Genomic DNA, 22,506 nt, shown 5'->3' with positions numbered 1-22,506 from the left:
CACTTTCAGCTCACAGAACAACCAGTGCTGGCACCTTGATGCCTCCTTCAAGTCATTTGTTAGCAGGAACAATTTTTCTATGCTGTTTTCTGCATCCTGGATCTGTGAAAATTCAGTTGTCAAAAATAAATATGGTATCTTGCAGCAAAATGATTTTTCTATTGAATCAGCAGGTTAACTGTGCAGAACAGCTTGAGAGGCTTTACTTTACTGAAACCACAGAAGCTCTGGTTGTTTTCTAAAATGTGGTGCTTTTATTGTTTTTTTCAGTGTTTGTTGAAGAACAAAAGCTATAAGAGGAAACACCCAAAGTTTCTCCCTCAGTCTTAGAGCTAGACATCTGTTCTCAGTTTTCAGTGTAGGTAATAAAAATTCCCTGCTAGCACAGGTGCTGTGCTTTCTTTTCCAAGAGGAAACTCCCTCATCCCCATTTTTGAGTATAATAAGCAGGTTTTGTAAATTAGCATTGAGTGGGGTGGAATTTTATACAGTACACTGATGTGGTGAAAGCATTTCTTAGAATAATTTTGAAGATGTTAGCACAGCTGTTGTTCATATGAAATATATAACTATTTACTAAAAGGTACTTGATTTACTAATAGGTACTGTTAGGATTTTGAATTACTGATTGAACCTTGGAATGGGTTAAATTGGGGGGTTTTGTGTAAAATAATTATGCTTCCAGACTTCTTTTGTTTTGCTGAAGAAAAGGTAAAGAAGTGAAATAAAAGATACATAAAATGCCATAACTTCCTACCTAAGAAATCTGATAAAATGTGGCAATTTAGGCAGTAGAAAAATAGAGATACTTCAGGAAGTGTTTGCAATAGCAGAAAGGTTATAATTTGAAAAAAAAAAAAAGGATGAGAACTTCTTTATGCTACAGTGAAGCATCAAACTGAATTGAAACACTGAATTCAGTTATGTCACATAAAAATACTTAGTCTCATCTGAAGATCAGACCCCTGAAAAGTGAATGGTTTCCCAATATTGATTTAGCTTTTCTAAGCCAGAAAGTTTTATTATATCTAATTCAATCCAAGGAAAAATAACAGTGCAAGCTTAATATTTTGAAGATGAAAAGGAAAAGAAGTGAAGTATTGTTGCCTTGGTTAGTAAGTAAAGCAGATGGCTGGGTGCCCAAATCTGCACTCTCTGAAGGGCTTTGCCACATGCTCTGCATTACCACATGGGCCATGGTGGTGCAGAAAACAGAGGTGATATTTACTCCTGCTCTAAGGGGGCAGCCTTGGTTCTCTGTTCACAGAACAAGGACACTAAGATCCTTGGCAGAGAGAACTGTACACTCAGAGTAGATATTGTCTTTTTGGCTTGGCCTTTGTACAGAAAGGAGCACAAATAGGAAGATTTTCCCTGTTCTCATTACCATACCTACTGAAATTTTTGTGTTTCAGACCATGAGAGAGACACCATTTCCACAAGTCTAAGTAACTCATGTAATAGGAAGTATTTAGATGCACCAATCCAATCAAGCTGTCCAGAGAACGACAGTGTGAGGGACGGCAGATTGTCCTGCTGGAAACTTGAGCACAAGTTTATACAGTCATCCTTGTCATGTCTGGTGTCTCAAAAGAAGGAATGTGCATTTTAATACTGCTAATTCTATTCTTAATCTACTTTAAGTAATACTTTCAAGTGAGCTTTCTAAAAGGATGCCTATAAGTGCTATTTAATTTTAGTATTTAAAACTGTGCAACTCAGACTTCATTACCTGAGAGCAAAATCTCTGTTTCATACTACAGAAGTTGATCAGTGTCTCACCCAATCTCCCCAAACTCATCAGTTCGATGAACGTACAGCCACCGAAGGAAAATGAAATAGTCCTGCTGAGTGGACTGACATCAGGAAACCTTCAGGCCGATTATGAGGTTCCCCAGGTAGGAGTCAACTCATCTTTAAATCACATCATGTCTGTGAAGGGTGGAATTTGGAAAATGGGGAAAAGGAACCTGAAAGGAAAGACCTGAGATCAATTTGAGATGAGTGGAAGTTGGCAAACATACAAACAGCAGCCTTTGTCACAGAGATTTAAGTGTGTGGTGCACGGTGTGGGGACACACAGCACGTACCCAGAGATAGCTAAGGGATCCTGCTATTCCCTCTGGATCCTGCACATGTCTGGGTTGTAGTTGGTAATGCTTTGAGCCACATTAGCGCTTGGTCCTTCGGAGGAGGCAGGCACTGGTGGCAAAGAGACTGATTTGTAAGCCCAGATTTCAAGAGCAGCAGAAGGGCGGCAGAGGGGGAAAGAAGCAACACTTCTGTGCATAGAGCTGGGCCAGAGCACAGCTCCTACAGACTCCCTTTCCAGTGGTCTTGCCACTTCACACTTTCATTCCCAATCCATCTTCACCTCCCAACTTCACTAAAACTGCAGAGTTACCCTGGAATACAAAACTGTCTCAATAAATTTAAGATGTGAACAGGTATTTCCAGGTTTGCCTGCTGCAGATAAGAAAAGCAAGAAATTTTCTTTCACTGAAATTACCTTGTGTACAAGAGCCTTCCTGAAGCAGACCCTGTAACAGCTGTATTGCAAAGATCACTGAATTTTATGGTGTACCAATAAGCTGATCATTAAAGAGAGCAATTACCTGGCTATTGAGTTTCCTGCCGCTCATGACTAATGGCTGAATTTAGAAATGTTTAACAAATACAAGCACAAGCCTGTGGTGGGAGAGATGGAGCTTCAAACCCCACATGCCAAGAGGTTGCAATACACACAGGAGTATTCTGAGACCCAAACAAGGGTCATATTGGGAAATACCCAAGTCACCTCTATCTCCACAAGCCTACAGACTGAGTCTGACAGTCCTCTCATAGAGAGTGGAGGCAAAAGACAAACAGGAACTAAATAAATTCCTGTCAAGTAAAGCTTTACATTGAGACTGGATGAGATTTATTGGCCAGACATGCTGCAGTCATCCTATTGTTTGTCTTTCAGAGAAATTCATTTGTAAGGTGACTGGCAGAGTTTTTGTACAAGGATTTTTATGCCGCTTTTGTCAAGTCATTTTCACAAGTACAACCCCCCAAACTGTGGATTGGGGAAAAAGCAGGAGAATGTCTGATCTAACACTGCATCTGTTTTTCATAACGTTTTTCACAATATGGTGCATGCTCGAGCCTAATTCAATTCGATAGCAGCTATCTAATTTATCTTTTCTGTTTTAACTGACTAATTTATCTGGTTTTCTGTTCAGACACATTTTTTAGGTAGAAAGGAAGAGCAAGCTAATAAACATGTTAATCCAGCATAACACTCATCCCACTCTCTTAGTAGATATTTGGTTTGTGTTCAGTCAAAGACAAAAGGTCCAGGATGGGGTCACCTTATGTAAGATACTGTGCAAATGCCCAGGGGGTCCAGGGCATCTTTTGCACAGCCTAAAACTTCTGCCACAATCCAATCCAAAGCTGGTCCCACTTAAGCTGGCTCTTTCCTGGGAGCCTGAGTTCAAAGCACAGTATCATCAGCTGCAAAAGCTTGGCTTTGGCTCAGGGTACAGCCATACAGCAAGCGTGGTCCCATGCAGAGACACTGACTCAGCTCTGTTGGATAAATCTCCAAATGTTTTAATATCAATAAAATGAGGATAACAAGAGTTCCTTCCTCTCAGTTTCTATCCAACTTTCAACTTAATTGTACAGCTTCTCTAGAGAAGGCAGTTTTATATAAAGGCTGAGCACATTATGCACTGGAGCCCCATTTCCAGTGGGAGGTTGTATTGGCCTGAAATAATGGGGCTTTGGACAAAGTGGGAATGAGAGGAAGAGCAGCAAAGAAACAAAAGAAAACATTATTTAAAAAATGGTCTGTTGGAACATCTAGAGGTGACCTGCTCTTCACAATTTTATCAGCCAGTATTTACAGGGCTGTCTTCAAACAAGCATTGCAACAGGAATGATTATGCCCACAAACAGTTCCCTCTAGAGAGGTAATACCGGGTAGCGTGAGGCCATTAATAACAGCATGTCAGATGACTAACATCAAATAAGTCTCTTTCATTAAAACAACAAGTTGATTGAAAACAAGCAACTTGTGAATTTCAACAAAATTGCCAAGTATCCCCTGTGATACAGCTGGGTTCTCTACTAAAACACTTGTATACCAAAAGCTGTCAGTCCAAGAAATCTTATTTTGGCATATGTGTAACCACACACTGTTACTAACATTGAAATGACAAATCGTATTTCATCTCTGCAACAGAACATTCCCGAGATATTTATAGAAGGAAGCTTAAAATAAGTTTTATATTTTAATTGAATAACTGAGATTATTTTCCCCTCTAGTGTCCTTGGCTGGCAGATGTCTGCTTGGTTCAGTGTGCGAGGGGGGACAGGAGGAACAGCACAAGCTGCATCATTTTTGAAATAAACAAGTTTCTGATTGGACTTGAGCTCGTTCAGGAGAGGCAGCTGCAGATAGAAACTCGTGTCCTAAAGCCTGAGGATGACACGAACTGCTCCGTGTCCTCAATAGAAGAAGATTTCCTCACAGCCTCCGAGCACCTCGAGGATGACAACGAGGCTGATGAATATAAAGCTGGTAAAAGCAGGGGGGCAAACATAATTCTGCTGTTATAGCAATGCTGACAGAATTTGCACTTGCTGTTAATTCATGCATGTGTAATTTAAAAAATGGACAGCCACTCATATTTTTAAATTTTTGTTCAAAGACAAGGTACATGTCTGTGCAGTACTTTTACAGAGCAGTAATGGAGTACAAAGTTGTGCAGCTCTTTTCTTTTAAAAGTCATAAGTTACTCTGCAACAGCTAATTTTTTTATTTTTTTCAACAGGTCATGAAAAGTTAAATGTTTCAGAAGCATCTTCAGATGTCAAAAAAAATAAAGGAAAGGGATTTGAAAACATTCACTATAGAAAAGCCAGGTTGCCATTCATTCTTGAAGGGAACTGCATTAATAAAGATAATGCAGCTACTCAGGTCTCTGAAACTGTGAGTGTTGTGGCTGAAGATGGCATCTCACGACCTGAAGATAAGTCAAACCAGGAAATACCGTGGCAGAAGGAATTAACTGAAAAAGGTACTTCATCATTTAGTACTACTGATTTGACTAGTGGGGTTGAAAACTCAGCACTCATGTTAGAAGATGTATCTGTAACCAAAATGGCTAAAGAGGAGCTGGAGCCTCAGGGTCACCCCACAACGAAACACAGCAGCAAGACAGATGGGGAAGATAGCACAGGTATCAGGAAAACTGATCCTCCCTCCCAGAACGAGCAGGCAACCACAGGTCAGTATGCCACAAATTTAGCAGAATCTGTTCTGCAGGATGCATTCATTAGACTGTCACAGTCTCGACCAAGTTTCAGTGAAGAGGCTGCAGTCAGCATCTCTGTAGGAAGCTCCTGTAAGTCAGAAGATGTATCTGCTTCCAGGTCATGGAATGAACTTCCAAAGATCGTCATAGTGCAAAGTCCAGACAGTTCTGAGAATGTCCCTGACTGGCCAGGGTCTGCCTTCCCCAGCCTGAACCACTGGGCTGAGGCAGAAAGCTCTGCTGAAGTTCCAGATTACTTTGAGGAAGAACATTCAAACGGACATGACCAAAGTGCACTGGAAGTGGCTCTGGCTTGTGCAGCCACTGTCATTGGAACCATTTCCAGTCCCCAGGCTGCAGAAAAATTCCGCCGGGACCAGGAAGTCACAGACTGGAGAAGTGGAGTGGTTGCTAATGAAGAGGTGCACGCAGCATCCTCACAGCTCCTTGACAACTGTGCTGGCACAGAATACTCATTCCCATCTGCGCTCTGTGGCATGACTCAAGTAGCAAGTGCTGTAGCCATCTGTGGCCTGGGGGAAGCAAAGGAGGAGAAGTACCCTGCAACTTCCAGTGGACTTCTGTCTGCTGCCCAGGCTTCTGCAGCCATTACTCTGCATTGCAGCTTAGCTGTAGGAAGCAGCATGGAGAAGCTGAATGAGAGCATTGCAGAGGCACTTCTCAAAGAGGCATCCGTAATTCTTACAAAACCCAACACGTACAAAAATCTGGGGCATTTTATGGAATCCATAAATGGGAAAATTATTGAAACAGCAGCAAGACCACATATTCCACGTGCTGATGGAGTAATCAGGGATGAACTTGCACAAAACTTATCCAATATTATTTTACGACATTCTATGGAAGAGGTTAGGAAGAAGAGACAGCTACGAGTCCATTCAGAGGATGGCTCAAGTACACAAGACATTTTCACAGAGACTGCAAATGAGTTGCTTTTTAATATAATATATTTCACTTGCAAGAAAATGAACGATATAAGGCAAGTCGAAGAGTGTTCTCCTCTCTTTTCTGAGGGCACAAAAGCAGAGAAAGTAACAAGAGCAGAAGGATGGCCAACACTGGGAACAGCTTGTGAAACTTCACAGAGCCCCCTTGATCACTCCGCTTCTAAGCCATTTGGTACATCCTACAGCACCAGTACTAGCAAAGATCTTGAAAAGGTCACAGGCACTTGCAAGAGTAATATCAAAGATGTAAATAGCAATGAAGGTTCCACACTGAATTCAGAACCGAGTGGAGATACAGGGCATAACACATTTGGTGCAAAAACATCTCCCAAGAAGAGATACCTGAAAAGAGCTGCTCGAGACTGTTACAAAGCCCCAAATCAGAATAACAATCATCAGAAGAAAGACTACAGATCATTTTCAGACAGAGAAAATACCTTTGCAAACAGTGAATGCAGGCACGGTGTTCAAGAACAGCTGTCTTCTAGTGCCACCATAAATACAGAAAACCAAGCCAAGATTAAGTGTGATCCTGTGCTAAATAATGATGTTCAGCTTAGTTTGTCTTTGTTAGGAAACCATGTCTTGCTTCCTTCTCAGCCTGCGCTACAGGTGAAAAATTCAAGGGACAAATATTGTATAACAGACTTTGCAGAAGAATTGGCAGAAACAGTTGTCTCTATGGCAACAGAAATAGCTGCCATTTGTCTAGAGAATTCAAATGGCAAGCAACCCTGGTTCTGTGCATGGAAGAGAGGCAATGAATATCTGATGACCCAGAGTTTATCATGCAGAACCATGAAAAGGAAGAAGGAAACCCATAACAATGGTTCTGTGGTTCGGAAGCACAGGGCACCTCGGCTTAGTGAGATCAAAAGAAAAACAGATGAGCATCCTGAGCTAAAGGAAAAGTTGATGAATCGGGTAGTAGATGAATCTATAAACCTTGAGGACACACCAGATTCAGTCAATCTCTTTGCAAATGAAGTGGCTGCCAAGATCATGAACCTCACCGAACTCTCCATGGTTGATAGCATCTGGCAAGGTCCAAACCACCCCAGGAACAGACTGCACTGTGAAAGGTGGAGCCGAGCTAAAGCCTCAAGCTGTGAGAGCATACCAGAGGAGGACTCAGATTCCAAAACCTCTTTCAATACCCTAGGCCTCATGAACAGCTTTGGTCACTCGCTGAGCCAGACGAGTTCTGTCTCAAAGCAGTCTAGTTGTGAAAGTATTACTGATGAATTTTCAAGATTTATGGTGAACCAGATGGAAAATGAAGGAAGAGGTTTTGATTTATTACTGGATTATTATGCAGGAAAAAATGCAAACAATATCTTAACTTCTGCTTTACAACAGGTAGCCAAGAAAAATGGCCACCTTAATGTAAGACCAAGTTGCCCATCCAAGCAGTCCAGCACAGAAAGTATAACAGAAGAGTTTTATAGGTATATGCTAAGAGAAATCGAAAAGGAAAATAAAGACAATGCATCAGCCTCTCGGAATTCAAAGGACTGGTGTGGCAGTTTGCTGGCACCCTCTCTACGGTCACCTTTCTGCTTTAGGCAGTCGTCCATGCCCGACAGCAGGTCCTCAGGCTCTAGGCTTACAGTGAACATCCCAATTAAAGCAAATTCCTTAGATGGCTTCGCCCACCATCGCCAGGATTCCTTAAGTGTACAGCCTGTCAGTACCGTGGCTTCTGCAGGGCTCTGCAAGTCTGACTCGTGCCTGTACCAGAGAGGCAAGACTGACCAGATCACAGACATGCTGATCCACGAGACGTGGGCCAGTTCTATCGAGTCACTGATGCGCAAGAACAAAATCATAGCAGACGAGGCAGAGGCTACAGAGGCAGAGCAGTTTTACAGTGATTCTCCACCACATGTGGAACAATATGCAAAAAGACTGGCTGCAAATATTGTTGAAAGTGGCAAAAGTTTAATTGTTGTCCAGCAGGATTCCTTTGATTATACAAGCCGAGAACATGTGCTGGAAAGCAAACATCCCCAAAGCACAACCCAGATACTGCCAAAACCCACAGTGGAGGAAGTAAACTTGGATGAGAAAAAAGAGCATGTGAAGAGCCCTGGAAGCCTCCCTGCAGGACAGCTCAGGGAAGTGCCTTTAATTCAGATAGAAACTGATCAACGAGATGAGCCAGACAAAGACTCTGAGTCCTTAACTTCATGTGGCTCATCTGGAAAGGGGCATCAAAGGAAAGAAAAGCCTCCAGAAGCTTTGGATGGGAAACACATGGTTCCCAGTTCCCCAGTAAATAGGTAAGTGACAAAACAGCAAATCAGCACATTGCTTTGGTTTTTGGTTCATTTTCCCAGTAAAAATTATTTTGATAAAGGAATAAGATAAGCAGGCTAAGTTTTGACTACAGGTTTCTTTTGGCATAACACCACCAGTCGTGTCACAGTAGTACTTTCTGGAGAAAACTTGTATTGAATATGACATTATGGTTTTAAGATTTAAATCTAATACTGCACAGGCAAGTTCTCTCTCTACAGATTTAAGTCTCACATAAGACAGGAAAGATGGACAAAAGCTTAAACTTTTATTTAGTGCAGGCTGATATCTGAACTAAAAAACAGATAAAAATCTGTGATATTTTATAACAGAAGATAGCAGAATTTGACCTGTAGTTCTCTGCTATGCTTGTGGCAGGTAATGCTTTGTGTACCTGGAAACAAGACCAGACATCTAAGAGCTTGAAGTTTAACTTTGTGTTTACAGTCAGGAGCTACAAGTAATAAAAATTCTTTAGTGAAGGAAATACAGGAATAAAAGTAGCCCTCACCTCTTAGTTCAAGTCTTCTCTGGTAGTATTTAGATAGGGAAAAGAAGAGCATTTTATTTTGATGTCATTTCATGGCGTTTACATCACAGTTTACCACCCTCTCAGTACAGCTGTACTCCTTTTGTAAGGAAATGTGCAGCTTGCTTTTGTTAAGGTAAAGTGTGAGCCAACATGAGAGTGCAGTGCAAATGCAGAGGGTTGCTGTGGGTGCTCTGAGGTGAAGGGAATGCTCTCTCAAGGCATTGCCTCTTTACCACTGTACTTCATTGTATCTATTACTTGAGTGGTGTCTAAACTGCCAGTCTCTGGGAGCACTGCAGCACCCCATTATTTCAGAGTGGCACAAAGAGTGCAGGTGCTGGTGTTAGAAACCATTTTGGAGCTCATTTTATTCTAGGCAGTGCTGTGTTTTGGCATTTGACAGAGCTCTGCTTGAAGTGAGAAAGCACAAGTGCTTTCTCTCTTGAAGTAAGCAGGTAGATAGATTGTAAGACTTTCCTGTGTATGGCAGCAATTAGGTGGATAATTACCATGGTGTCACTAGTCTTTCATACTGATTCTGCCACACTAATTTTCCTCTTCCTTAAAATGCAACCTGCTTTTAGTGAGATAAATTTAGAAATTCACCTATTTGGAATCTTGGCTGCTTGAAAATGAAGTTATTTTTGCAGTTTACAAGCCCTTTCATAACTTTTCCTCTGCCTTTGAAGCAAAGTTCCCAACATGGCTATGACATGGATAAAGCAATAGGATTGGTAGGGCAGAATTAGTAAGCAGGGGCTACACCTGCCTGAGCATCTTGGCTCAGCAATGCCATGCAGTTCTGGTTCACCTTGTCTCCATTTCTATCCACTGGCCTCATCTGAAGTGTGAAATGCAGAGTCCTTCCAAAGCAATCTCAAATGGAAGCTGCCCAAGTGCTCTCCAGATGTGCTCGTATCCCTGCTGGGAAGGCAGAGCCTCCAGTGCTTCTTCACACAGATCTGAACCATTTGTGGCGTGGCTGTCTGGACTAAATCTAGGCTGAAGTGAAAACCTAAAAATATATGTAATGTAGCTATAAAAATATCAGTAGAAATTGCTTTGATCCACTCCTACTGCATGAAATTACTTGCTAGTTCAGATACAGGCATATAGGACTCCAGGCAAAATATCAAGCAGACATAGAGTCAATTAGGGAAAAAAAAGCCATGCAAGCCTTCAGCAATGAAAAAAAGCTGGTTTTTTGTACGTAGGCAGTGCAACAGAGCCAGTCCTGTCACAGTTACACAGAAACTGTTCCAAGTGGCTGTTCACAAGTGGGGAACTGTCAGTTCAAAGCATCGCTGGTGTGAGATGTAATTGCATAATGAATCAAACAAAACCAAAAATGCCAAGAGACATTGCCCACACAAATCTCTTGTGTTTTGGACCAGGTGTCAGGAGCTACCTGTCCTGTACTAAGAACCTGAATAACAGCCCTGCCCTGTGGCCTGGCTGCTCAGTGCCCAAGAGTCAGAGAGTGCAGGGGCAGAGTCCTGGGCCCAGGGGCTCAGGGGTGATGGGCACAGGGGTTTGGCAGAGCTGACTGCCAGGGGGAGCAGAGCCCCAGGCAAGCAAGTCCCATTCTCCCTGCACAGGCTGCATCTCTCTGTCATCCAGCGTTAATGCAGCAACTTCTGAGAGTGAGAGCTTGGCAAAAAGAGATACCCACAATGATATTGTCTCAGTATCAGTATGCCTAATCAAGGTAATTACTCAGGAGCAGTAGAATTTCTGGAGTGATCTCCTGCTTTAACTGAAGACAGATGCCTTAACCATAACTACAGATAAAGGTCTGAAGGCAAGAATTTCTCTAGAGAGATTCTGCAGAGGACTGTCAGCACAGAACATAACATTGCTTTAATCCTAAATTGCAAATGCAGACTATCCAGTGTATATAATAAAACTGCAGTTTTCCTTTACTTGTTATTCTGGCACTACAGTGATATAATTATTGTAGGCATTGATTATAATTTCTCTTTGTATCAAAAGCCCAGTTTAGCTCTAAAAACTTAGCAAAAATACCTTTTTTTTTTTGTTTCAGTGTGTGTTTGTTGGGAGTACATGTACACATATGTGGCATACACTCATGTGTGACATGTCAAATGTGCAGAATTAGAAAGCATTTTCCCCTTAACCCTGTACTTTATAAACTCAGTCTGGGCTCCATCTTCAGTCTAGTTTCTGCCTGTTGCAGTATTTTGTCCTTCCCCAGCCCAGGCAATGAAGATCCTAGGGACATGGCAGACTCAGAGTCATTAGTGATTCACAACCCACAATGTTTTCCTACTTCCACTTCTTTGGGATCTACAATTTTAACAAAGTAGAAAACCCTGTCAAGAAACCCATTACTCACCCATTAGCAGGACAGAGATTTAGCAGCAATATATATTTCCAAGAGGTGCTGTCATTCTGCAGTAACATATACCACATATTTCAACCACTGATTGACTGAAGTGTGTTAAGCAATAAACCTTTACAGTGATTTGGTTTTTTATATATGCTAAATGTTTTTGTTAAAGCTGAAACTTTTCTGTGTATACTTAAATCTAGGTTTTGTGTTTATTTATAGCAGTCATAAGCAAGTCCTTTTTTAAGAGTAGCTCAGGCCATATGTTCTACTGGACTCTATGTATAAATTATAAGCTTGTCCAGTCTTTTGCATGTCTGTAATTCTGCAGCTTGGTTGACTTTAATGAGCAGCATTGCCTGAAGACTAGTGGCACCAGTTTGTTTGCCTGTATTACAATATCAATGTGCCTTCCCTATCATCCTGCCAGCAGCAGTCCTCAGAGCAGATCAGATGCCGAAATCATAGGAGAGACAAAAACAGCTGAAGAATTTCCAGCCCATCTCAGCAGCAGTGAAGAAAGCACTGGCAGCTGGTCCCAGCTTGCCAACGATGAGGACAATCCTGATGACACAAGCAGCTACCTGCAGCTCAGCGAGCGCTCCCTGAGGTATCCACCTTGTCTCTGCTCACTGTAGGGTGTGGTCTGCCCACCAAGCCTACCCTGCATCAGCAGTGAGAGGCAACAGCTTGAGTCTAATGGCAGACTTTATCTCTTGATTTTTTTTTTAATAAGGGAAAAAAATTACCATTCTGCTTCTGCTTCTCAGCCAGGTCTTTTTAGTATTGGTGAGTAGCTCGATTCAGACAAAGAAAAAACCTCCTGGCACCACTGAAGTGTCTCAGCAAAAATGCCACTGGACAAGTTAATTGCTACAGTCTTTTGTTTTATTTGCTGTTGTTTGCATAATGTTTATTTTGGCACCTCCTTAGTCAAGATTGACAAGACTGCCATTCCCATCAAAAATCCATGCACTGACAACAAATATTGAGCCCTGATCTGCTTAGACTGGCAAAGGGGTGCAAATTAACAGAGGATGACCATTTTTTCCCTATGTAGACATAAATTCAAGAGCTCCTACTACTGTGTGCTCATTTTGTTCCACTTCAAGTCAGGACAAATGTTTGAAAACATTATTTAGTTCTTGGAGTTCATATAGAGTGTTAATAGTTTGACTTCAGCCCTTTCACAGCATCAAACTGAGTAAGGTTTTTCCTTCACATGCTCTTAGACTATATTTTAAAATATTATCAAGTAATTACATCTTTCTCTTGAGTATTAAGATGACAAGGAGGGAAGACATTATGGTAATGAAGCAGGGAAAAAAAAGAACCTCTGTCAGAAAGCTGGCTGAAATTACTGAACAAAACATGGCTGTCAGTGCAGCTGAACATTCATCCTGCTATTACAGTATCAACCTTTAACAAAGTCCTTGGTCTGAGGGAGCTGAAGTATTGCACCTTTCAGCTCTGTACTGGAACAGAAATTACTACAGCAAGTCTGAATGCATGGCGTGCTGACAATGTCTCAGAACACCCTGACAGGGAAAGGAACTGTCTAATCAATCCTTCTAATGTAGGGGAAATACTATTAGTTTGTTTTTCAGTAAAAATTAAGTGGTTCACCATGACTTGCCACACAGAATTTGTTCATGGCAATTGACTTGGAGCCAGCAAATTCACAACCTGTCCATGAGACTATTACAGTATCTGCATAAACATTCACTGTCACATTTATAATGATGTTATAAAGTGAACTGGTAATATTTTTTCCAAATATCCTCAAGTGTGCTACTTCATCCTTGTGAAGAAGCCAAGGAGAATGCTTCTGTGTATTTGTGGTCCCAATGAGCATTGGCTTTGATTAAAATCTCAGTCTTTCAGAGTAGTCAGAAACATGAGGGGCCATCTCTGTATCTGTGGGTTCCATCAGATCCCAAACGGTATTTGGGGTATGATGTGATACCCTGAAACTGCTGCATGGTTACCCATGTGGACTCACCCTACAGGTAAGTGTATGATGGGCAGCCAGTGCTTGAACTCCCCGTGTTCAGAGGGAGCTGGATCTTTGCAGGTTTCTTGCAGGACATCTCTGTACCCGCTAATCCTTCTTTTCAAGGACTTGGGCAGACTCAGTTTTTCTTTGAGGCCAAGTGTTCATTGCATAAGCCATTCACAAGAAGAGAGTCCACCTTTTTTTCCTCCAATTTACAGCATCACTTGATGCATTGATGCACTTGATACATGCTCAACCTAGAACTATTTTAATAAAGCCTCATTACTTTCTGCAGACTAGTGTGCTTCATGCAGGGAACCACTTGCTGAGCACAATTGATTTTATGGAACTGGGCTCCTCCCCACTTTTGCTTTGTACAGAAATAAATTTTTAGAAGATGTATGGAGACATGTTCAGCACAGCTTGGCACTAATACTTAAACTTTTGCTTTGTCAGCAATGGCAACAGCAGTACAGCTAGCAGTCTTGGCATTATGGACCTGGAAATTTATCAGGAGAACGTGCCATCTTCTCCTATGATTAAGTAAGTAGTCACTGAAGTGAGACTTGATGTTTAGTCCAATTTTAACTGCAAATCATTTACGCCACCAAAACCATGCCAAGCCCTGCTTTGCACCTGCTGCTGTGCCTGCCCATGGTTTCAGAGAAAAGCACATGCAGGTGTCTGTGCAGAGTGAGGCCACCAGACAGTGAAAAATTACAGAAAAACCCAGTCAGGTGGATCTCTTGAGAACACAGATCCATCAACCACCCTGTCTAAAAGACAGTTCTCCGTGGTATCAGTTTTCTGTTGTTGAACCTTCTTCTCTCAATAACTTCAAATATTATCAAAACTCTACTGTAATACCAAGGAAGGTCAAGCAAGTAAGGATCAATTAAAAGCCGTTTTAAAAAAACCCAATAGCACTCTTTCCAATAGTAATAACAATAATAATTTGGCCCACAGTACATCTTACCTATTGTTTCTGGGAATGTTTCTACTGAACATGCAATTCAATTATCAAGAGATGTGCGAGTACATCCTGCCTAAAGATCCTGGTACAAGCTGCCAGCTGGTGAATGTCATTATGCAGCCAGGGCACATCCACTGCACAAACATACAGACTGTACATCACATACTGAACATGGGAACTTCCTTCCAGACATCAGAAAATTGTCACAGCAAATTACAGACATTGGAAATTCAGCATTTCCACCCAGGTTATGAGACTTGCTGTGTCTTACCATAATGTCGTTTGCTTGTCATTATGTGAACTGTAAAGATACACAGGTCCTGGTGAAACGTAATACATGACATAACTAATACAAGTACTTCATCCTGCTACAGGAAAATGCTGCAGTTCAGTTTTTCCTGATTCACAGATTAAATAATGAAATATATTCAGCATTTTATTGTTTCATCCTATGTAACCTTTTTCTTGCAGTTTTCTAGGTCTTGCATTGAGGGAGAAGTTTGTTCATCATGAAGCAATATTGTAGACTGTTCCTAAGTATGACTAATAAGCTTTGTTGTTGTTTGTTTCTAAGTGAATTAGTAGAAGAAAAGGTTTTCCTTAAAGAACAGACAGAAAACACTGAGGGTAAGTTGAACCATATCAATTAAAACATACAGTTTGAAGATAACACAAGTAATTGCACAGTAACTGGTGGGATTACTTTTCCAGAAAGTACTTCTGAGCTTTCAGTGGGAACAGCCAACTGTCAAAAGGACCTCCTGGTGATAAACTTTGATCTGGAACCAGAGTGCCCTGACGTGGAGCTGAGAGCCACCCTGCAGTGGATAGCTGCTTCTGAACTTGGAATTCCAACTATCTATTTTAAGAAATCTCAGGAAAACAGAATTGAAAAGGTAGTGTTTACAGATATGGGGATACTGTTAATGTCTGCATACCTGTAGCAGTTATGATTTGCTGAAGTTATTGAGCTAAAAAGCAGATGCAAAAGCATCTTCATTACAGCAAGATGGCAACACTGCTGTTTATGAGAGAAAGGAATGAGAGGACAGGTGTATCAGAGCTTAAGGTATGTGAAACATGTAGTAGATTGTCTATGGCATAAGAAAATGTCACCATGAGACCTTCTCCAAAGTCTCTATAGCATGCTTTGACAAATCTATTCACTTTTTCGCATTAATGATACATTAAATACTAATGCCCAAGGCAAAATTAACAGAATCCTTTATGTGGCTGCATTTGAAAGGCTGCACATGGTTTACATGGAGTTTAAGTACAAAGGTGTAAAAAATAAGAATAAAAAACCTTTGTGTGTAGACATCACATGTACAATGTTCTGCTACTTAGTCACTATAATGTGAGACATTGTTTGGACTTAAGATTTTCAGTCCTTATGCTTGTACTGCCTTGCCTGTAATGCCAATTACAGCTGCCTCAGGTTGGTCTGAACTTGTACCCAGCTGTTCATAAATTGCTCCAGCTGGGGATACAGCTTTTTGAGCACAGAAATCTCTTTCCAGAGAGCGTGGACAGACACAGACCACTGAGAAACCTGCTGAGGTGTTAGTCCAAGCCAGAGCCAGGAGCAACACTGAAGTCCAAAACAGCCACAAGTGCAAACTCTCTATTCCTGAATGATCAGCTGGTGCTCCTTTGTAGACCCCACCAAATACCAACCACAGCATTTCAGGAAGGACCAAAAGAACCCCATTTCCAAGATCAGCAAGAGAGCTTATAGGCTTTAAGACTTAAAAACATGTTAGTATTTAAGTCAATTAATGAAAAAAGTATTACAAATCAGTATTTTGGTCTCTTATGGGAAGATCATTTTGAGTAGCAGAGATATTGTTTGATTTTCTTGAGTACATGCATTTGGGAATCATAAACATAATTTAAAATGCATTCAACAGCAACAGTCCAAATTGCATCTAATTAAAGAAACAGCTGTCAGCTTTACCCATGTGCTTTGGCAAACAGTTAATTCAATTGCAAAAATACACTAGAGAATAATGAAGTACATCCTGCCTACAACAGCGTTCTTGGAAATCACGTGCCTATTAAATATCATTAAAATACATATTAAAAGTTTAGGCTGCTGGATGTAAATAGCAGACAGCTACACTAACTAGAGACACAGTTTTTTCTTTTGTGCTTTAAAACTGGAAACAGAAAGAGCAAACTAATTATTGTGAAATTCAAAGAAGTGAAAAGCTTTGATTTTCATTTACGTGCTTCAGAAGAAAAAGGGACCAGATGGATGACCCTGTGAAACCCATTATTAAGTACCAAGTGGACAAAACTCAGGATTTTTTTTAACAGCTTCTTAAGAATGTATATTTAACCTCTCATTTCTCTGGAAATAAAAAAAAAAAATACAAATGCTGATACTGTGTTTAAAACACAACTGTGATAAATGTCTTCATGTGAAAAAATTTTACACAGAATTCCCTCTCACCATTACTATTTTAATATTTAAAATACTATGGGATGTACATATGGAAATACAGAAAATTAAATATAAAGTGAAATACAGCTAGTGGTAATGCAAAGAAAATTTTTAAGATGGATAATCACACTTCCATGTTTCTGACAATGAGTTATTGCTAACATGGCAAATAGTGATCCTTTATCAAACTGACCTTGTCTATTTTTATTCTTATCGCAATAAATAAGAAATAATTGACAGAAGCAGTTAATTTAGAAAATGTCATGAGAGCCCATCAGTCTTTGGGGAGCTATGGAACTTGAGAAATGAAGTTTTCATAAATAGCAAGAACGTTGATGTTGCTGTGCACTGAGTGGTGTCCACTCCTTCATACAGCTGTGCATTTACAAAGGGTGGGCTAACAGGGGTTTGTGTGCATGCATTTCACAAAACCTTAGGAAATGTTCACCAAATCCCAAGTGTATTTCACTGTGGTTATTTTTATTCAGTTTCTAGATGTTGTGCAGTTAGTTCAGCGGAAGTCCTGGAAAGTGGGGGACATCTTCCAAGCCGTGGTACAGTACTGCAAGCTCAGCGAGGAGGGCAGAGAGATCACACCCAGCCTGTTTGATTGGCTGCTTGAATTGGGTTAATGAACTACACTGGTTCAGCTTTACTGTTTTATTCCAGTTTAAATAAGCAGTGGTTTGTGTAAGCTCTGATTTCTGAACATCAGTGAACAAAATGTACAAAGATGTACAAACTCTACAAGAACAGCACAAGTCTGTGCCACAACTGACCCAGGAGCAAAGTGAACCTGTGTTTATTGTGTCTTTCTGTATCATGAGGGACTCTTGACATGTTGTGCTATAGGATGCACTGTACTATGAGGGGATGGATTTTTAGCCTTCTAAATTAATGAACTACACAGTAAAGGCTTAATTATCTAATATATTCCATTTTCATCAATTTGATTAAGTCAGGTAAAATGGGATAGTACCCTAACATTCAGTTTTAAAACAACACTGATATTTGTACAGTTTAACTGTTAGAAGCAGAGTGTGTTTCAGAATGCCTGGAGACACCCTTGTCCCTAGATAAGTAATATTTATGTGTTTTTGAAATCTCCCTAATCTGCTAAGGGGTAAAAGCTTTTGAACACTTAACACCTTGGCAGTTAAGACAACACAACAAAAAGCTGCTGAAAACACATTTTAGTTTCTTCCCATGTGTTTCTTTCTCTTCCATAGCTGTTCCTGATTACTGCAACCTTCCCAAAGGAATAAAATCCAGTCTCAGTTACTGTCCTTAAAAAACTGATTCCTTTTCCCTAGGAAGCAGTGCAGTTCAGTATAGCCACACCTGGTAGATTCCTGCACACAGGAGGAAGCCAAGGCAGCAGTTCTCAAGCCCTGTCCTGCCCCAGCCCTGCAACCTTGGGCAAGTCATTTTCACCTCTGTGCCTCAGTGTCCCTGCCTGGCAAAGGGAATCATGACAGTACAATTGTTACCTAAAGTGATTCTGTTGAAAGCACTATGTAACAATCTATATATCAGTTAAAAGCAGTGAAAAAAGTACTATTTTAATTTTAGTGTAATCAAATAAATTGTTAATGAGGTGAAGAAATACATATCTGAAAAGAGCACCATCTTGTCCTAAAAATCTCAATGTTAATTTTTGTAACTTGCAAAAAAGCAAAATGTTTGTTAAAATTTCAGCAGACATACGTGTTCATTTTGAAGATAACTGTTTGGACTATATGTGAGAGTTCACATTCCTATAACATTTCTTTAACTGTTTGATAAGATATACTCTGCTATCGTCCTGTTGAGATGATCTGTTGGTATTGTGCACTTAGTAATACATTCTCTCAACTCTGCCAAAGAGACTGGGTGTGAATTTAAAGGTAAAAACAACTTATGACATCACAGCTCTTCTGCAATTTGTTTTTTTGAAAATACTTACTTTTCATCTCTCTACCCAAATAGAGGAATAGAATACCTGCCTGCTTTTCCCAAAAAAAAAATATTTAAGAGAAGTTTTATTTTCCATATAACAGTATATGCTTCTGTAATATTTCTTGAAAAAAAAACTATCCTTTTGCACTAAATATTTTTGAAAATTTTGAAGTAGTTTTAAATAATTTATGAAAAAGAGCCATATTCTCAGTTTTATCTTTAAAACCATTACAAAACTTGCATGATTGCATCACTCATTTGTTACAAAATACAAATTGTTAGTGAATCAAAATCTAATGTGGATCATTAAATAATGTGAGTAATTCTCAATCTACTCTGCAGTATAAACAGAAGAGGAGAGGCTGCTTTACAGTCAAAATAAAGGTCAATTTATTGCAAGCACTGAACATAGCTGGGGTCACTGGGCCAGCCCCTGAGAACTGCAGAGTATCTCTAACTCCCACTGAGTGGCAACTCTGAATGCTCAGCATTTCTGAGGCTGAGAGCTAGTGAAAAGCACCGAGAATTATAGACTTAAAGTGCTTTGTTTGAGTGAATAAATGGGAAGGTGTATTTATTTTTAAACCAAATACAGTTACTTGTCAGTATACAATTTTTTGTTGTGATGGAATAAATGTTTACAAAGCACAAATATCATGACAGAGTTGTAACAGTGTGATGCAGTTTCTCTGTACAGTAGTTCTTAATGTTGCAATTTATTCAGAAATAAATTTACGTTACAATGTGTGTCCTCTTTGCCTTCCTAAAAAGTTCACAAATGAGCTATAGATTTTTTGCTGTATTAAATATCTGCCTGCCATGCCTGGAGGTTCTCAAACTCTGCTTCTCAGTGATGAATCTGATCTGTGGCTTTAACCAAAACAAGCCAGAGAAACATCCAGATCTTACCTCAGTGCCAAAGCTACTGGGGTTCCACAATTCCTTCAAGAGATAAAAGGCTAAACATAACATTCTTAGTATCGCAATAAAATAAAGAGAAATGATACCCTGATTGCCCAGAATAACTCCCTATGTATAAACCTCTATTAGTGCTCACTCTGGCTGCTTTCAGTACCTGCAAAAGTGAGCAGGAGGGTGGGGAGACAGAAATTCAGGAGTTTCTTCTCCTTGTGTAAATTCACAGGGGCATTTACTGCAATATTACCTAGATACCACAGGTATTTCTACTGCTACACAGAAAAGGAAACCATCACTTCACTGACTAAATCAGAAAAGCATTTGTCCATTCTTCATTTTTTCTGTTTTTTAGTAGTGGGTATTAAATACTCCTAAATGAGAAGGCCATATAGCCTTAGGTAAAATCTCCCTCTACATGATCATGATGCAGGTTTTTAGCAAATCAGGGGTGGTTGCTCACTTTCTCTCTTGATAAAAACCAGGATATGACAAATTAAAATCAGATGAGCCAAATTCAAAGCAAACAAAAAGAGGAATTATCAAATGAGAGCATGCAAGACTTGTACACAGGTACAGGTGGGAGCTGGAGAAGTTCTTACAGGAGATGTCTCAGGGGATGCTCTGGCCATCAGAGGCACCCCATGAGAGCAGGAGCCACAGCTGCAGTGCTCCCCTTCCTGGAGGTGGCTTCAGGGGAAGGTGAATTACCACCCCAGGGTTGAATCTACCACCCATATAATGAAGAGCTACTAGTAGCTCTCCTACTCTTCAAAAAGCAATTCTGTATTTGAATTAGATATTTTAAAAATTCATTTTTAATGTTGGTGTGTTTAGGTTTCTTTTAATGTGAGGTGACTAGAAGCTGAAAAACTATACTTCAGTTTTGTTCATACCACTGAAGATTTTTATGGTCCTCAAAATAACCATTTATAGTCTGTGAAAAAATAGTCACCTGTTAAATTCATAGATAACTTTTCTGAAGAGGCCAGTTTTACAGTTGCTCTTGGCCTGTTTCATGCAGAGCTGCATGACAGACAAGCATAGCAATGCCACTGTGAATCCTGAGCTCCACATTTCAAAATGACAGAGGGAAAAAACCCACCAGTCCATTGAAATAAAGAACCCACATGACCAACTTAAATAAAACAAATTGCAGCTCAGAAGGGAAGCACATCCATACTAGCCAATTTAAGGATTTGAGCCAGAGACATTCCTAAGTCTTCTCCACATACAAGCAAAACTTAAAATGCCACTATTTCAGTTTTTCCAACCCACTCTGAACCCAGTCACCACAAAGAACAGGACCTCAGAAGGCATCTTGCAGCTGTGCAGCATTTAGCAGGACAGACACTTATATTAGACAGCTGGACTATCAAACTAATTGAAACAATTTGCAGTGAAGACTGGGCTGGCTGATGGGTATTGCATCCTCCCCCCAGCTTCAGCTGAGAATTAGATAGTAAAGTGCAGCAAACTGGAAAATAGAAGCAGGATATATTTCCACATTCTTTCACTAACTACCTAGGAAATGTGAATGATCCCACTGAAGGAGACAAAAAAAGAAATTCACACAAAATGCCACTTTTAAAACATGAGTGGGTGTGAGCATTGCTGTCATCACCTATTCAGAAAGCATTTGAATCTCACACGTCACAAGTCCAAGTACACATCATGTGCCTACATGGAAATCCCCTTCCTTGTGAAGTGTATGTTCTGTCCTAGAGCAGTTATGTGACACAAACTGTTTCCCAGAAAAACAGAATTGCATATTCACAGAGGTTAATCCTGAAAGGATTTCAAAGTCTAAAGGACAGAAAAGAATACAGCAAATATGATTTCTACAGTAAGAAGCCTTACTAAAGCGCTTCAGGGCTCTCCTGAGGTAATCCTTTTCAATAAGGTCACAGGGAGCCAAGTTTGTCAGCATTTCAGGGTAATGTTGAAAGCTGCATCTCACTCCAACCACACAGTGATTAAAGTAGCATTTGGATAATATAAAGTATGCAGATTAAAAAAGTGCCAGGCAATAGAGCTAGAACATACACATTCACCATTTTGGCTGAGGGACTGAAGTGGAATCAGAGAAAGGGATAAAGCTGCTACCAGACCCAAAGAATGGTTTCAGAAAGATACATTTATGTGATACATTCCTAATGTATATCTCTATAATTTATTAAATCCATCTATGGGTAAACTAAGGTGCAGAGAACCTAACATCAAAGCATTCACAGAGAGTATCTAGAGTACTACTGAAGCTCTTCCATGGTGCCAAGCCAGTACCTTTTCCAGCAGTAAATCACACCAGATGTGAAAATACTTCACATATGAGCCAGAAACTTAAATTACTTAGCCTGAAAAGCAGCTCCATACACTCAAGAATCTAGGAAGAATCAGAAATAGAACCCAGATTTCCTGCCAGTCCAATGCTTACTGTATGAAACCTCAATTCACGATTTCTTGCAAAAATAGGACAAGAGCTTGAAGCCAGAAGCTATTACAGCCATCTGATTCACTAGCATAGTAGAAGAAAAAAAACATAAAGGAAGAGGCAAGAGGAAGAAAACCAGACTAAAAGATTAAGGGGAGTGGGGAGAGAATCTAGTTCCTAATCACAGTGCAAAGAATATTTTCTACTTTGTGACAGTTCAGTCACAGACAGCTCTACTTTGTGACAGAAAGTCAGATTTCAGGTTTTAACTACATAGCAGTAATTGTATATATCTCATTATAGTAATTTTTCTCCATTTTTGTCAGCTGGAAATCTCCCAGGTCACAGGTGCC

The 22,506-nt window shown here is 40.2% G+C and overlaps 1 protein-coding gene across 5 annotated transcripts in view; it reads left to right on the top strand.

The window, feature by feature from the left end:
* The window catches only part of SPHKAP (SPHK1 interactor, AKAP domain containing), a 63,731-nt gene extending 44,177 nt beyond the window's left edge, over positions 1 to 19,554 (top strand). For 3 of the 5 annotated variants that reach the window (XM_015638107.2, XM_015638109.2, XM_015638110.2), the window contains 8 exons: positions 1,764 to 1,898; positions 4,315 to 4,570; positions 4,824 to 8,556; positions 11,885 to 12,064; positions 13,907 to 13,993; positions 14,998 to 15,050; positions 15,135 to 15,319; positions 17,358 to 19,554. In XM_015638107.2, the coding sequence (XP_015493593.1) occupies positions 1,764 to 1,898; positions 4,315 to 4,570; positions 4,824 to 8,556; positions 11,885 to 12,064; positions 13,907 to 13,993; positions 14,998 to 15,050; positions 15,135 to 15,319; positions 17,358 to 17,501 (4,773 nt within the window). In that variant the 3' untranslated portion in view covers positions 17,502 to 19,554. The remainder of the gene's footprint in view (positions 1 to 1,763; positions 1,899 to 4,314; positions 4,571 to 4,823; positions 8,557 to 11,884; positions 12,065 to 13,906; positions 13,994 to 14,997; positions 15,051 to 15,134; positions 15,320 to 17,357) is intronic. The other 2 variants (XM_015638108.2, XM_015638111.2) reach the window with 2 other exon arrangements.
* Positions 19,555 to 22,506: the final 2,952 nt, after the last annotated feature.

The sequence above is a fragment of the Parus major genome, chromosome 9 (assembly GCF_001522545.3).
Source record: "Parus major isolate Abel chromosome 9, Parus_major1.1, whole genome shotgun sequence".
In the NCBI taxonomy this organism is placed as follows: domain Eukaryota; kingdom Metazoa; phylum Chordata; class Aves; order Passeriformes; family Paridae; genus Parus; species Parus major.
The sequence above is the reverse complement of the archived record's forward strand: the minus strand, read 5'-3'. Positions and strand labels throughout refer to the sequence as shown.